Genomic DNA, 15,981 nt, shown 5'->3' on the forward strand with positions numbered 1-15,981 from the left:
CCTTCTTTTGTCTTGTTTTCCTCTAGATACTGAAGAGCTTTGAAAGTTTTTTGATTCCTCAGCTGTCCAGCTCACCACCAGATGTCGAGGCAATGAGGATCTATCTGATTCTCCCTGAATTCCCACCCTTCCAAGACTCAAAGTATTATATCACGTTAACGCTTCCTCTAGCAATGGCTATTCTGCGCCTAGATACCAACCCCAGCAAAGTTCTTGGTAAGAGGCTGGCATTTAAGATGCATGTTGCTCTCAGCATCCAGCTGGAACACAGTGTTGCCTTTAGGTTTTTCAGACATGCTTTTGTGTTGGTTTAATTTTTCTGTTACAACAGCTGCAATGATAATTGGGTATTATTTGTGGTATAGTGTTGTTATGAAGCAGTTACCTCTAAAAAGCAGCTATGAACCAAAAACATTCAAGGAATCCTTCCTCCAAAACCTATGTTCCCATGAAAAAGAATTATAAACGTAAAATTTGAATTTTAAACGTGAACTGTGAGGAAATGAAGAATGTGCCATACAGGTAAGATATGGGAAGTTAGTTACAATAATATAAACCGTCTAAAATTTATGGTGGTGTGGATAATAAATGAGAAAGAATATTCATGTTAAGAATTGTTTTAATTTGAAGTAAAATATCATTTCAAAGAACACTTACTAGGGAGGTTAATCTAATTTGCCTTATCTAGTTTACCTACATTCAGAGACTCGGTTCCAGATAAATTTTCATGCCTCTCTGTGAACACAGATTTTGTATATCTTGAAGATTAAATGATCTTATTCTCTTAAATTTGTCCACATTAGAATATCCTTTCTGTATAAGGTAAATAAAAGGATATACTAAATATAATATAAAGTTACCTTATCCTATATAAGGTGCAGAAAAACCTATTGGCTGGTCTGTGACCAAGCTGAACACCCCAGTTCTTCTCCAACTTCTGAGTCTTATTATTTCTGTTAATATTATTTCCTATGAGCTCATTTTAAGTTAAGCAGAACATATGCTGCTTAATGATTGTTACTCATGTTTGCTAAGCTGTTACTTTTCTTGTTATCTTACTCTGTTTCATAAGGTTATCTTACATTAAATCTCGTATTATAATGTAAAATGCTATGTAACACATTCAGACCTCCAGGAGCATTGCTCCAGTGAAATCTATTTTGAGGTTTAGTGATTTTTTTTTTTTTTTTTTAATTATTCAAAGTGGCTTTGGAACCCAGTTTTCTCCTCTACTCAGTGTACGTAGTCCACTGTGATTGTTAGCATACAGAAATGTAATGATACAGAAATCATACTTTTGCCTGCCAGAATCTGTTGTTGTGCTGACACTTGAGAGGATAAATTGGTGTTTGTTTCTAACAGTTGATGTGATGGTTTCCCAGGCTCCAGCTTCTACTTTGCAGGTAGATTGGTTCTAGCAAAGAAGCTAATAGTCAGGGTCCCTTCAGAGGAGGGGTGAGGGTTACCTGTCCTTGGCAAGAAAGAAGTCAGCCTTTCTAAAGAGGGGGAGTTCAGACTGTTAGTGCAGATGTGCCAGGTGACGTGCTCTGACACCTGCTAGAAAAGTATGTGGTACTACGGAGAATTGCCCAGGCAAGTGCTTTCTTATCACTCATGAGAGACAACGGTTTGCCCGCAAGATCACAGTATCTTGCATACAAGATACTTGAAACAGTATCTTGAATTGAAGGTTGAAAAACCTTGAATTCAGGCTCTCACACTGATCAGGGATTGGGGCTCGATAACGACTGCGGTGGTTGTATGAGAGTGGAAAGGGAAGAACTTTTCAATTTCTGGTATCTAGCTGACTCTTTGCTCGCTTTCCTGTTGCTACAGTTAGGAGAGAAATAGGGAAGCTTTTTGAATTAATCTTTAGGGGCGTTCCCCTATTTTCAGCTGTAACCCCTTACTCTGGCCTTTAATTCAGGATTTATATTGATGTTCCTCTGCTTTCCAGATAACTGGTGGTCTCAAGTGTGCCCAAGATATTTCCTCAGGCTAGTGGACCTCTATAAAGGTGCCGTGGTTTACCTCCTCAGTGGAAGAAAAACACTGTTGATCCCAGTCCTGTTCAGTAGCTACATTACAGCTGCTCTCAGACTTCTGGAGAAACTCCACAAGGTAAGAGGAAAGCCTGGATGTGTGTTGGCTCAAGATGATTCAGTCTTGTCTGCCCTTTGCCAGTTGGCAGGGGCAGAGTGGTCATGGCCATGGCTTGTGAGCTGTGTCATTGTCCATCAAGACACCACGTGGGGAAAATGTTAGTGGTTTTCCTGAATTCAAGGTACTTGAAGATTGTTTAGTCCTGTCTCAAACATTAGGAAAAAATTACCCTAAAGAACGCTGCTGCTGAGCCACCAGACTGTGTGCACTGTCTCATGATGCTTTCTGTGCCCACTGTGTTGGTGCTGGTTAGTCTGGGTGAGGTGGAAGGGGAACTAAAATAAATCAGAAAGAGGTTTATCTCAATTTTTCTTGGTTCGTAGTAAAATATAGGGACTGTGATTTTGCAAGACTTTCTGCGGCCTATTTAACGGTTGGACTCTATGATCTTAAGGGTCTTTTCCAACCTTAACGATTCTATGATTCTATTGTTGCAAGCTGCTATAATTGCTTTTATTAAAGCAAACCTGCGCGCTCTAAGAAAAATGCTGAATATATCCATATTTTAAAAACCATCTGTTTTCTTCACCAGGTAAATCAGAAGGTTAAACACGTAGAATATGATAAGTTTTATATCCCTGAGATTTCCAGCTTGGTGGACATTCAGGAGGATTATCTCATGTGGTTCTTACATCAGGCTGGAATGGTAAGAAGTTTTATATATAGTCATTGAAATAGCTGTCCATGTTTGTGTCTCTGGTTGTAGAGATCTGTATTTTTAATATCCTTAATGAGAGTGTAATGTGTTCAGTATAGGAGCATCTATATGTTAAGTCTCTCAGATTTGGGTACTCAGTGGCTTGACAAAGTTGACTTAAAATAAGGCTGTCAGAAGAGCTGGAGCTAACAATATTTACCTAATGCTTGCAACAATCTCTGTGATTATTCATGTGAATCTCATTCTGTCCTTGCACAAGGGGATTAATTCAGTCACTGGATCCTTTTAATGTAATCGAGACCTCAGGAGCCAAATCCTATATTCTAAAATTATAATTTTTACCCTTTACTTCTGCTGTTTAGGCAGGTATTGTGAATAATGTAGCCAGTGATCTTAAAATGTTGCTCTGTAAGAGGAGGCAGTGTGGCGTTCTGGCTAGGGGACTGAACCAAGACTCAAGAGATGTGGGTTCTATTCCTGGCTCTTCCAGTAACCTGCTGGGTGACCTTGGGTAAGACCCTTCACCTCTTTTCTGCCTCACTTTCCCATCTGTAAGAAAGCAGATAACTGAACTGAGGGCTGGAATATGCTGTGTAGGAACCCAGTGAGATTGATTAATTATAGCAAGGAAAGGAATCCCAAGTGTGAGAAAACACCAAAAAACATCCGCCAAGGGATGCTGCAAGAGTAAAACATGACTGTAGCAAGAATTTTTGTGTGTTTTTATGGACTTTCTAAATGTTCTGTGTGCTGTGTCCCCCATTCCCCACTTTCCATCATTTAAATAGTGCTGCTCTGTGCTTACTTTTAGTGAGCAGAGTAATAATTGACTCAAATTTATGTAAGAGTGATAGTTAAAAAGAGTTAAAAATGTATTGATATTGCTAATGAGAGGAGTAATTTGCATTGCAGGAGTGGTCTTGTATTGTCATGTTGTGGCCTTATGGTCTCTCCTGTTGTATGGTCTCTGCCTTGGAGGTAGTTTTCTTCATAAGAGTAGGTTTCACTTATGGCAGGCTAGCACAGGCTTCTGTGCCAGTTAGTTCTCTTAGTAATGTTTGATGTGCGAGTTTTTAATTAGACCTGTGCATTTTCTTGAGAAGGAAGTTCCCATGCTTTTCTTTAAGAGGAAAAAACTGGGTTGTTGGTCCCAGAGGAGAAAAATTTTCTTTGAGTCACCTTTGAACTAGTCCGTCCAAAAAAATACAAGACGCAAAATCAAAAGAGTAAAAGATTTTCATATTTCTCTCTTTACTTCACAGAAAGTAAGACCATCTATCATGCAGGTAAGACAATTGTTCTTCATTACTCTTACTTAAAGAAGTGCTATGGAAGCTGTGAAGAGGAATCAATGTACCTGCCTTTTTTGCAGGATGCTGTGACACTCTGTTCTTATCCTTTCATCTTTGATGCTCAGGCTAAGACCAAAATGTTACAGACAGATGCAGAACTACAGATGCAGGTAATCCTTCTCTCTCCCAATTTTCCTGCCCCATTTCATTTTTCCTGCCTTTTGCGTTGGTGCCTGCAAGGAAGGGAGTTCACTGGGAGTTAGTGTGTACAGCACTTTATTGTTTCCAAGATACGGGAGAGCAGAGTAGCTGGAGAACCTCTTTGTCCTGGATATTGCAGAGGCAGTGCTTGGTGTCTTTCACTTCAGAATCTTTGGTAACATCAGAACTGCCAGATGCGCATGTGGTGGAAATTTAAACTGTATAGGGAAGGAGTGCTTGTGTATTTATGATAGTCCAAGGATAAGAAGTAAGGTGAGGTGTCTATTAGAGGCGCTGTAAGGCTGGAAAAGTAGACAAGCTTTCAGGTAAGTGGGCACTTTTTCCAAGTTTCTGCCTGGAGTAGGAGGAGCGGTTGTCAGAAGTGAGGGTTGAAGACCAGCTCCTGACACTGTTCGTGGTTGCAAGCAGCAGCTGTTGTCAGCAGCTCACCCACCCATTTGCAGTGAAGGGCGCAGACCCGAGGCTCTCTGGGAGCGTGTTCACAGCAGGTTTTCGGCTCCAGCACCCTTGCCCTGTAGGTGGCAGCCAAGCCAGCTCACAGCCAGGCTGTGACAGAGACAGCTGGCCTCTGTGCCAGTGTAAACCTTCCAGCGCCAGGCATTGCTCGTGCAAGTGGCTCCTGGGAGGGGCGTAGCATTGGGCGCTGGGCCCTCATCCAGTGCAGCTGGGGTCTAGGACTAGCCCCATCCTCTGTGAAACGAGTTTGCCGAGGTCCTTGGTTGTCAGGTTCCTTCAGGGTGGAAACCTGTCATCACAGTTACTTGTGGCCATGGTGCTGGTTCCATGTAATATCTGTCTCCCCGCTTTTCTACGGCCGCTTGAACACATAGCCCACAGCAAGGCAGAGGAGGCTTGGCCTACGCTCAGAAGCTGGAGTCACCTTCTCCTGCTTTCATTTTGCCACCCTCTTTTGTGTGTTTCCAGCCTCCCAGTTTGTGAGCAGCGCACTGCTGTGAGGAGGGCGTCTACCTTACCTTGGCAGGACAGCAGGCTGGTAAAGGTTTTGTTGCCCTGAGAGATAGGATCTTTATGAAGAGAACCACTTAGAGGCCAAGGAAACCAGTACTTCTGGGAGGCTGGAATGGAAGAAGCCTGGTTTCCAGTGGATTTCTGTCTCTGGGCCAACTGACTTTTAAACTGAACTTACAAATGTGAATTTGCCACTTACTATGGACGATTCATGAGAGTGACTATACTATGTCTGGTCAAAGCTTTGACTGCACTTTGTGCTTTACCCAATGCCAGAAAATCCATGTAGATGAGAGCTTTGAATTGTATGCGATGGGTTCCCTGGTGCCTTGCAAGGTGTGGTTATCAACTGACTCCTTGCCTGGTGTGTTAGTAACACTGCTTTCCCTTGTGGACTCTCTGACTCTTATCAGGGTTGTGTTCACACTGAGTTTCTTGAATAAAGTGACTTTCCCACCCACCTGCCTAATGTCAAAAAACATTCAGGAATTTGATCTCTGTTGTTCAAATTTGGTGAGTCGACCAGTGGACTCAGAAGGCACTGGTGTGGGAAATGGGGGGGGGGGGCAGGTAGGCACACATGCACACACACTTGTACAGAGCGAGCACATAATCCTTGTACCCTAGGGAAACCAAACTAAAAGAGTAAGGAAGAAGGGAACACCAGGCATACAGTTGTTAACTGTTTTCCTTCCATAGGAAGAAAGGAGCAGAGCAGCAGCTGTTTTTCACCCCTCTCTTATTTACAGGTTGCAATAAATGGTGCAAATTTGCAGAATGTCTTCATGCTTCTCACCCTGGAGCCTCTGCTGGCCAGAAGCCCTTTCCTGGTACTTCATGTTCGCAGGAGTAACTTAGTCGGTGATGCTTTGAGGGAGTTGAGCATCCATTCAGACATTGATTTGAAAAAGCCTCTTAAAGTAAGTTTTCCCCACACCTTTAGCACCCTCTTATCGAGCTGACATTCCTGCAGCTTTTCAGCCCTTCATGTTACCGCTTCACCAGTGTACAGTGTCTTGTCCATAGGTATAGCACGCAGGGACACTTGATCTAATCAATGCGGGGGTTGGGTCCTTCTCCTCTCCGACTCCCAGAGTGTTTTGGCAGTGGATAGTTTACAAGAAGGCAAGCAGGGGGTTTACTCTCTTTTCCTGTTGTGTCTACTGTATAAGGGGTGGGGGAGGAAACATTTCTATGATACTATGCAGTCTCTGTTTTGCTCTTCTGCAGGGACAGGCCACTTAGAATAGGACATGTTTTATCTCTGACAGGTTGCTACAAAATTCATCAGCTGCTGTCATGTTGCTGCTTCTGTTGTTGGGAGGACAGGTGGTTACTTATGATTTGCATAGAGAGTTAAACATTTTCAAAATATCTCATTTGCCACCCCCTGTTCCCTTTCCCTCCCTGCAAGCAGAGCACTGAAACAGGCTCATGGGTTGCAGTGGGTTTGGGCATGTCAGACAGATGGCTTTGCGTGGCTCCCGATTAGAAAGATGTCTGATTCACTCAGTCTCAGCTCTGCATCCCTGTTACTCACCTGCTTTTTCTACAGGTCATCTTTGATGGTGAGGAAGCTGTTGACGCTGGAGGAGTGACAAAGGAATTTTTCCTCCTGTTGTTAAAAGAACTCCTCAACCCCATCTATGGCATGTTCACTTACTACCCAGAGTCAAACCTGCTGTGGTTTTCAGACACGGTAAGCCCTTGCCCTTTATACACATAGGTTGAGTAATATACTGCATTTAAATGACAAGTGGTGAACTATGGGAAAGAAATGATCTTCCTCTCATTTTACACCCACAGTACAATGTGAGCTCTGTTTTCAGTCAGTGGAAATTAGTATAGGTCCATTAACTTCAGTAGGACGGTGATGATTGTGCCAGTTAAGGAGTTGGCTCTTTCTCTGTATTCTTATCCCATAATAAAACTTGTACTAAGTATCAGATGACAGTTAATAGAACTCTTATTATCATGAATGTGATAATCATGTGCTGTTTTACAGAACCAGCGGTTTAGGTCGTAATGGCATTAGAATTCTGTGCTTCCCTCGCTGTTCACGTAATTACACCAATCCACTTAGTCATGCATCACTGTCACCTTCTGGATCTAAACTTGTTAATGCTTTATGCGAGGAAGCTCTTAAATGGCAAGAAACACGGTTTGTAGTGAAAGTTGGTTGATTTCGAAAGGGTGTGGAGTGTGAGTTCTATACTTGTCAGGTAGCATTATGCTGGGGGTGGTGGTTTATGTCCTTTTTTCTTCACTTGCCTAGCTAGCAAGGTGGAAAATGGTGTTGTCAGTCTTCCGTTAAGGTGCAGGTGCTCTGGTGGGGGTTCTTTTAATTTATTAATTACATTTTACAAGGAAGGAAATTACATGGCACCTTCTGTAACTTGTAAACAGTATTACAGAGCAATTACTCCTCATTTTAATGCTATAAAAACAACAAGTCTTTTGACACTAAGAATAATGATAGTGTAAGCACTGAAAATATGACAGTCATGTATTTACAACATTTAACAAATATAGGCAGCCAGTCTGTGGCTGACATACCAGTGTGAGAGTACATATGCAAAGGAATGAAGGCTGGTATACTAACACCTATGTTGGTATATTTGCCTGGGTGGCACTGTGGTTATGCATAAGCTTTTAATAGAAAATAGGATGGGTGATAGGGAGAGAATTGTTAACACATTTTCTTGCAGTACATAGACAGCAAATGTTGAAGCTTTGTTAATGTCTAAATGCAGAGGTATGAAAAGAGGAAATAAAAGGCAGATAAGGTGGAAAGCAGCTGTTGCTGTTTCCACAGCTAATCATGGTGTACAAAAGTAATAGGGTTTGGTTTCTGAATCTTCATTTCTGTGCCACACTCCAGCAAGGAATTCGCAACCAAACTGGGACCCGATGGCAGCTCTGATTTTGTCCTGGTTGGAAAAGCAGGGGCTGGCTTCTTAGTGCGTGGGGGAAAGGGTACTGTGCATTGCACCCGTGACAGTGTGTCTCATCAGGATTTCTCTGTGTGGTTTTCCAGTGTTTTGTAGAACACAACTGGTTTCACTTGATTGGCATCATATGCGGTCTTGCAATATACAACTTCACAGTGGTAGACCTTCATTTTCCCTTGGCTCTGTACAAAAAACTCTTGAATGTGAAGCCCTGCCTAGAGGATTTGAAGGAGCTATCCCCTACGGAAGGAAGGTATGAAAACCAAAATTTGCCGCCTTTCTGGGAAGGGAGACCGTTCATCTGAGAACAAGAAAACTGGGTAAAAGCTGTTCAATAAAACACCTCCTGATCCTTTTGAGTGACTGATTAATTTGGGGGGCTGTGGTAAATTTCATGTAAGACTTCTCCTCTCCCACAGGCTGTCAGATCCATCTGCTTAGGCTCTAACCTCTGTACTCACCTTCCTGACCCCCCGAAAGTGGATAGCAACACAGCCAAAAGACACCTGCCACGCTCCTTTGAAAACAGGGATGGGGACCTGTCCCTCCACTGTGTGATTGCGTGCATGATCCCAGATCCTAGCCTCAGCCTTTCCTCCCGAGCCAGGCTTGGGTTAGCAAGCAGATCCGCTGCATGCCTCACGATGTAGCCCAGGATGGGAACTGTGCGTAGGATGGGAACTGTCCCATCCCTGAACCTGTGTAACTCTGACCTGCTCCCGTGCCGGAAAGAAGGGAGTTGAGTGGAGTGAAGGAATGACTTTTTCTAAATGACGTATCAAATCTTTTCTGCCTAATTGCATGAGGATATTGGTTCCCTCTGACACTGAGAGGTTAAGATCCCGCTGTCTGACTGCTGTCTTCTTTTTTCTTCTGAGTTGCTGTCTGATTTATCTGCACAAAGCGACAGCTGTATTTAACAAGAATGAGGTAAAATGCCAGGAAGACAGCAGCAGGATTTTGAAGGATAGGAGAAGAATATTTTCTACATGATGGGGATACAGATATAATCCACCACCCTCATTTCCTCCACTCCCTCAGGCGTTTGTGTTGTGATGGCATAAATATTTAGCACTCCTTAAGAACCAGAAATATAATTCAGTTCTAAGGCCAGGATCATTAAAGGGGATCCATGTACTAGGTAGGCATGGACTATATTGATAATTTGTGTGGATGGGTATTTATCCTGCTTCTAAAAAAACATCTCTTTATTTGAAGTGTATTTCTTTCTTACCCCTTCAGGTGACTGAGAGATTCTCTCTCTTGCAATCCTGTTACCCAGATGTATCATGCTGTTTACTTCTGCTGAATTTCTTTTCGCCTTTAGATGTATGGCTTTTTGAATCTCTGATTTTTTTTCTCATTTCTTTCCCTACCTGTCACATAGGAGTCTTCAGCAACTTTTGGATTACCCAGGGGAAGATGTAGAAGAGACATTCTGCTTGAATTTTACAGTAAGACACATTTAACATACCAGCTCTGTAATTGCTATGGTACAGTTGAAGCCCATCTACTTATTCATGTGTATTATGGTTTATTCCAAACGGTGCCTGTAGCACATACCCCATGTTAATGTTGAATGTTAATGTTAAAATGTTAAAATTCTTTGCTGTCAACTCCCTTGTTCTTTCGTATGTGGTCATGAAAACTGAGCTAGTAAGTAGATTAAGCAAAGTGGTTTTCAAAATAGCCTTGTTGTCACTGTGGCATGTGACTCACATGCCAGTGGCCAACTTCTCACACTAGACAGTGAGAAGTAGATTCCTGAATCCTCCTTCAAAATGGAAGTTAGGCTTTGACATCACTAGGTCAATTCTTGAAATGCTAACATGATTTTGAATTTTCCTTGCTGTCATAATATTAATACTTTTTAACTTAAAAATTTATGGTGAGTGTACTTGGTCAGACTTTCTTAGAAACAAAATGCTGGAGGCTATGGCTAGGAGACATGCTGAGGTAGTCAGCTTTCCTGTGCTACTATGGCAGGAAAAGAATTTTTTTTCTAGCTAGTAACCTAGATCCAATAGTTTCTATTACACAGTGGAGATTCCCTGAAATTAAGAGTTCGATCTTGGTGTACATTGGAATAGCAGGTACATCCCTCATCACGTGCAAACATTTAGAACCTCACAAAGAGATATGGCATCATTATTCTCCAAGCTACGTTTTCCTCTGTTGACTCAGGCAGGGTAAGGGCTTCCATGTTTCAACATCTTTGCTTTAAAGTCCTGATGCTGTACCAGGTTGTGAGTGATGGGTTCATCTTAAGCTTGATCTGGGTTCTTGACTCTGTCCAGGGCCTGCCTGGAGTAAAAACAAGGTACCAGGAAACTCTGCTACACTCTGTGAAGCAAATCCTTGCTGAGCTAGGAGAGTGTTGTCTATTTCCTTGTTTCATAAATGAGAACACACAAAGTCTCTTAGATCAGACTTACCTCTGGAGTGAGTCAGACCTGCATCTGACTGTGTCTCATGCACGTCAGAGCTGCAATTCAGGATGAGGTAATGAAGCCATGACGATGATAACGCAGACTGTGTAAAAAAGAATGCCTTTGAAGTAACACGAGATTTCTCTCCAAATTCTGTTTTCACACAAAAGGATATTCTTACTGTGTCTTTCTTGCATTATATACTGCATAATTTATGAAGACATACGGATACATCTGCTAAAACTTTGAAATTAATAAATAACTGTTATCCCAAACCTTGAAATTAATAACTCATCTTGCATGTCAAAATCTGAGCCTCTTTTGTATATGGCAACTTGAAAATTGACCCTTTTGCATTTTCTCCATATGACCAATTTTGTGTATACAGAATATATGTTTGTCTTGGTGGCATCTTAGGCCAGGCAAAAGCAGGAGGCTGGCTGTGGTCATGCTGTCTTGCAATGAGAGTGGGTGAATAAACCTACGAGCCTCTATTGAAATAATTCTGTTTTCTAAAATGAGAGTCCTTTTATTGCCAGAGCATGTAGGCTTAGTTAAATACAGTTTTTTAGTCATCAATCTTTTTTTCACAGGAAATTTACCTAAAAGAATAACTTTTTACTTTCTGAGTTTGCATTTAGACTTAATAGTCCTACAGCAAATGTAAGTGATGGAAGGTGGTGAAGCATGCAGGGCATTTGGAGCAGAGAAAACACGTTCTGCATATACCCTTTTCTCTGGCCCACCCTTCACATGCCAGTCATCAACTGTGCAAGAGAACTCTGTATCTTTCTGCAGGCATATGGCCTGAAAAGTACTGCTGGTAAAAGTAGTTTTCTGTTTTTGTATAGATCTGCAGGGAAAGCTATGGTGTGACAGAGCAGAAGAACCTGATTGAAGATGGAGATAAAATTCTGGTGCAGAAGGACAACAGGTAAGTGGGGCATATGTGGGGATGGACTCGTACTTGTGGTGAAGTCGGGTACAACGCCACGGAAAATTTGGCTGAGGTGAAATGTGGGATAGAATTAGAAGTCACTGCAAACAAATTCTAAGACCAGTTGTTCAAAAGTTACTGGGTGCCAGTGGCACTTGAATAAAAAGCAAGTTTTCATCATCTTTCCATCAATGTTTGGAAAATGTCCCACACCCTTTTGGATGGACATCTTCCCTGTAAAAGGTCTTCTTATAGACCCTTGGCAGTTTTCTCATGGTAAATAGAAATTGCAACATGATTTTGGCCCTTCAAGGTTAATCTCCTTGACGGTTTAGAGAGGAACTGTACGTGACCAAAAAAACCTGAGCCTGACAAACTTGTTTATGCTGTTAATTCTGGAGCCGGAAACACTTTCCCTTGAGTGTGCCTGGTAGAGGACCACCATCCCTGAAGAGGGCCATAAGGCCCTGCTGTGTACGTAGATTCCTTTCTGTTTGACTGAGCACCTGAGAGTTATTACTAGCAGAGCTACCATTTCCACCCCCCCCCCTTTTTTTTTTCCTAGCTGCTAAACTATTTTCTTCTCATAATCCTGTAATTGGATTTCTACAAATGCCTTTTTTACTTGAAGCAGCATTCAAATTCTTTTTCTGCTGGCAAAACAGTGTGATCCAGTGACTAGTCAGCAGCATGGTTAGGGACTTGTGCTAGGATTGCTGAAGACCTTGCTGGCAAGCCTGGAGATGAAGTCATTTCCTATTAATCTGATTATTTAAAAGGATTCTGATTGTGTCTAAAGCCATTGCTGTAACAAAAGCTTCGTCCGTATTACCTTCTTACCTACTTTACTGCTGCCCCAAAGGGTGCAATTTTACAGCTAAATAGCTGCCTCCATGCAAAACCCAGATGGAGATGGAGCAGTGTAAGTCTGTCTCCCTGCAAAGAGAAGATGAGCTTCAGGTAAATAGAAGAGAGTTTAATCTACACTTGCAATGGTGAAGTATAAGATGAAAATGCCAGTGATAGTACCCTTCAGGTTTTTAGGCTGGGCATGTAGGCTCAGAAGAAAACTGGCCATTTTTCTACTGTGTGCCATACTGGCCTAGGGGGAGGGAGCAAAGATTTTAGCTGAGCAAATGTCTGGGAAGAGCACCCAGGCTAGCTTCTGCAACTGTTTATTAAGTCAGGATAGGCAACAAGAAAATCCTTAAGGAGAAAGGCTAGTGTGTAGTTCCACCGGCTTAACACATTCCAGAATGCAATTGCTTTGTCTTGACCAGAGTTTTGAACTCAAGCTAACCTCTAAATCCAAGTCTAGACATGGCTGTCAATTCATCCACCTTACAGTGCTTAATGACTTCCTCCACCCCTACGTTTAGAGGCCAGGGACCAATTTGCTGCCCTCCTGGCCTGAATAGTTTGCTGTGTGCATGTTTTTGGGCACTGCCCTTCCCGCTTGAGGAAAGTTGACTGGGAACTGAAGAATGCACAGGATTGCTTTGACTGAAAAATGCCAAGTAGGAAATGCCTGCATTTTCCCTTTCTCCTTTGGAGTTCATATTGCATGTCACAACATAAAATGTTCTTGATAAAGGGTTCATGACCGTAACAGCCAGAGAGGTATTAAGCAACAGTTAAGTGCTTAATCAGCTTGGATTTCCCTAATGCTCAGGTGACTATCAGGAAAATGACAATAAAACAAATGCACTGGAAAATAACTCCCCCTTCGCTATATGATTTCTTATTCCAAGTTTTCATATTTGTCAGTCTGCTTCCTTATTTTTCTTTTTTACTTTCTCACCCATCCCTCGCTGCTTTTACATAGCATGCATTGAGAATTCCTCCACCAAAAGGTCAAAATTTTTCTTTCCATTGTGACCTCCTCAGCTAGAGATTGAGATATCGGATTCTGTGGTGTTCCCTGATCTGCTTATCCTCTGAGTGCAGGTGTGAGCTGTTCTCGAATGTCAGGCAAAAACGACACCTCCACCCACAGAGAATAGTTTCATGTCCCAGTTTGTGACAGTGGCTGGTGCATTATCGTCAGGGGCCGATAAAAAAAAAAGTCAGGGGAAATGTTTTAAGTCATTGCACAAATAAAATTCTAGTGTTGCACTCAGATCACAGTGCTTTGAGAATAGGAAAGAGAGAGTAGAATAAAGATGCTTAACCTCCCAACAAAATCCAGAGACAGGGTTTGGCCAGGCCCTGCCGCAAGTTTCTTGCCAATGACTACAGAATGGTGTTTTTATTTTAATGCTGTTCTTGGGAACCCTTGAAGCAAAACAGGGTTGTCATTCTGAGAGGAGTCATTCTCTTTGCCACGTACTCCAAATGCACAAGTCCTGTATTTATTTAACCAGAGAGTGAAGGCTGAAGAGGAGGTTTCCTAAGACTATTTTCTTGCTCTGTAGTGAGGGGTGTTTCTTGATTGCTTTCAGTTGCTTTCTCTTTGGGACCAGGAGGGAGGGAATTGGCTGTACAGTTTCAGATCAAGACTTTTCAGAGCAGGATTTCCTCAGTCTGCCTCTAGGCTACAGCTTTGGCTTTGAAAGTGCTGAACCACTGGCAAGACTCGTTGGGGACTGAGTCAGCAGCAGCTGCCTCTGAAAATTCACCGTGTACCCAGCTAGGGCTCTGTGAGGCTCTTGGTTTTGGCAGTGGGCGTCTTCTGGGCACTGTCTGATTTGGCTCCCTCTCCCCAGCAGAGCGCTGGCTGACAGCAGCCGGGCAGTCCGAGGGCATTGCAGGTGGGCACAGAGCCCTGTGCTGAGTAACTGGGCACCTGCGGACTGAGCAGAGCCATAGGTTATTTCCCGGACTTACTAAACGTAGGGTTGCAGGAGCTGGGCTGGGGGGTGGACGTGTTCCTCTGCTGAATGAATCCTGATATTTGCTTAACACAACCTCTGTGCAGGCATGGCTTCCACGGGGAAGAGGGCTCTGTTCCTGACACCTCCCCAGCGCTTGGTGTCACCCTGGCTACCTCCTGGCCCTGTGGGCAACTGGATGCAAGGCCACTGGGTGGGTTTATTGGTAGTATAGAGCCTGGGCTGCTGGGGGACGCCCCCATGCTGCCACTGCCGGGGAATAAGCAGACACATGGTGGTACTTGCTGCCTAATACTTTGTCCATGTTGCAGTGACTCAGCTCAGTGAGAGGAGGGCAGTGGGTTGAACCTGTTGGAGACTCATGTTTGCAAGACGCATTACAGGCAAAACCAGGAGAACTTAGCAGTGCTGCTGCTCAGGCATATGATTAAAAGTGCTTTCCTTTGCCTGCTCTCTCCCAATGCACTAGGGAAGAATTTGTTGAAGCCTACGTAAATTACATCTTCAACCTCTCCATCCATGAGTGGTACACGGCCTTTTCCACTGGCTTCCTGAAAGTGTGTGGTGGGAAAGTCCTGGAACTCTTCCAGCCCACAGAGCTCAGGGCCATGATAGTTGGAAACAGTAACTACAACTGGGAGGAACTGGAGGAGGTAAAGCTTCCCTCTTGTCCTATTTTTCTTCTTTTTCACAAGTACCATGATTGTGCAGTTGTATGAGGTGGGCACTAGCCCGGGACATGAGGTGTGATGAGCCACGGATGTCCTTGTACACCTTGCCATCATTCACACAAAAAGTTTCTTACTGGGCTGTCCTGCTACTGGTAAAGCTCAGGGAGGAAATTCAGGATGAGAAAGGACAGGGGAGAAGGACTTCCATCTGCTGTTTTTAGGGATGAAACCTAAGACTGAAGGGAAGAGACAAAGTCAGGATCTTCACCTATAGTAAAACTCAGTCCACTGCACAAGGGCAAAAAGTACACAGCCAAGAGTTCAAAGGGGAGTCTGGACACAAAGTAGGAGTGGTATCTTTTCAAAATGCATAGATCAGCAAGTTACTTGCTCTGTCTCAGCCTCAGCAGTGAAAGTGGCCTTGCAATGCAGAACACATGATCCTGTTCAGGAGTCCAACCTGTGAACAGGTACTCCAGGATTCCTCACGACACGTGTAGTTAGCTGAATAGCTAGAAGCCTGATGCCTGCCTTCCACATATTGCTAGGACAACCCTTTGCTGGGTCTTTGAGCCATGCTATTGCCCATGACCCATCCTGTGCTCCGTTTCATAGCTGTCAGACATTGATCTGATGTCAGATACCAGAAGTATCTGATTTCTGCTTAGTCTTTGCTTTCTAGTGCCAGATGAAATGATGTGCCTTTTTGGTTTTTAATAGAGCGCTGTCTATAAGGGAGACTACACTGCGACACACCCAACTGTGAGAATGTTTTGGGAAACCTTTCATGCATTTCCCTTGGAAAAGAAGAAGAAATTTCTCTGTAAGTATCTTGCAGTGATGCAGAGTGTCTCCTGA

At 43.1% G+C, this 15,981-nt stretch overlaps 1 protein-coding gene across 5 annotated transcripts in view; it reads left to right on the plus strand.

Moving 5' to 3' along the window:
* The window catches only part of HERC3 (HECT and RLD domain containing E3 ubiquitin protein ligase 3), a 56,004-nt gene that overhangs the window by 32,671 nt on the left and 7,352 nt on the right, over positions 1 to 15,981 (plus strand). For all 5 annotated transcript variants that reach the window (XR_015700194.1, XR_015700193.1, XR_015700195.1 and 2 more), the window contains exons 13-24: positions 27 to 216; positions 1,958 to 2,121; positions 2,696 to 2,809; positions 4,084 to 4,107; positions 4,194 to 4,283; positions 6,054 to 6,224; positions 6,860 to 7,003; positions 8,342 to 8,508; positions 9,643 to 9,709; positions 11,536 to 11,618; positions 14,922 to 15,105; positions 15,844 to 15,946. Coding sequence is in view for 1 of the 5 variants with exons in the window: in XM_087738109.1 (XP_087594235.1) it covers positions 27 to 216; positions 1,958 to 2,121; positions 2,696 to 2,809; positions 4,084 to 4,107; positions 4,194 to 4,283; positions 6,054 to 6,224; positions 6,860 to 7,003; positions 8,342 to 8,508; positions 9,643 to 9,709; positions 11,536 to 11,618; positions 14,922 to 15,105; positions 15,844 to 15,946 (1,501 nt within the window). In the remaining 4 variants the exon portion in view is untranslated. The remainder of the gene's footprint in view (positions 1 to 26; positions 217 to 1,957; positions 2,122 to 2,695; positions 2,810 to 4,083; positions 4,108 to 4,193; positions 4,284 to 6,053; positions 6,225 to 6,859; positions 7,004 to 8,341; positions 8,509 to 9,642; positions 9,710 to 11,535; positions 11,619 to 14,921; positions 15,106 to 15,843; positions 15,947 to 15,981) is intronic.

The sequence above is a fragment of the Nipponia nippon genome, unplaced genomic scaffold (assembly GCF_047370975.1).
Source record: "Nipponia nippon isolate SJK-2023a ecotype South Korea unplaced genomic scaffold, ASM4737097v1 scaffold_6, whole genome shotgun sequence".
NCBI classification, from domain to species: Eukaryota; Metazoa; Chordata; class Aves; order Pelecaniformes; family Threskiornithidae; genus Nipponia; species Nipponia nippon.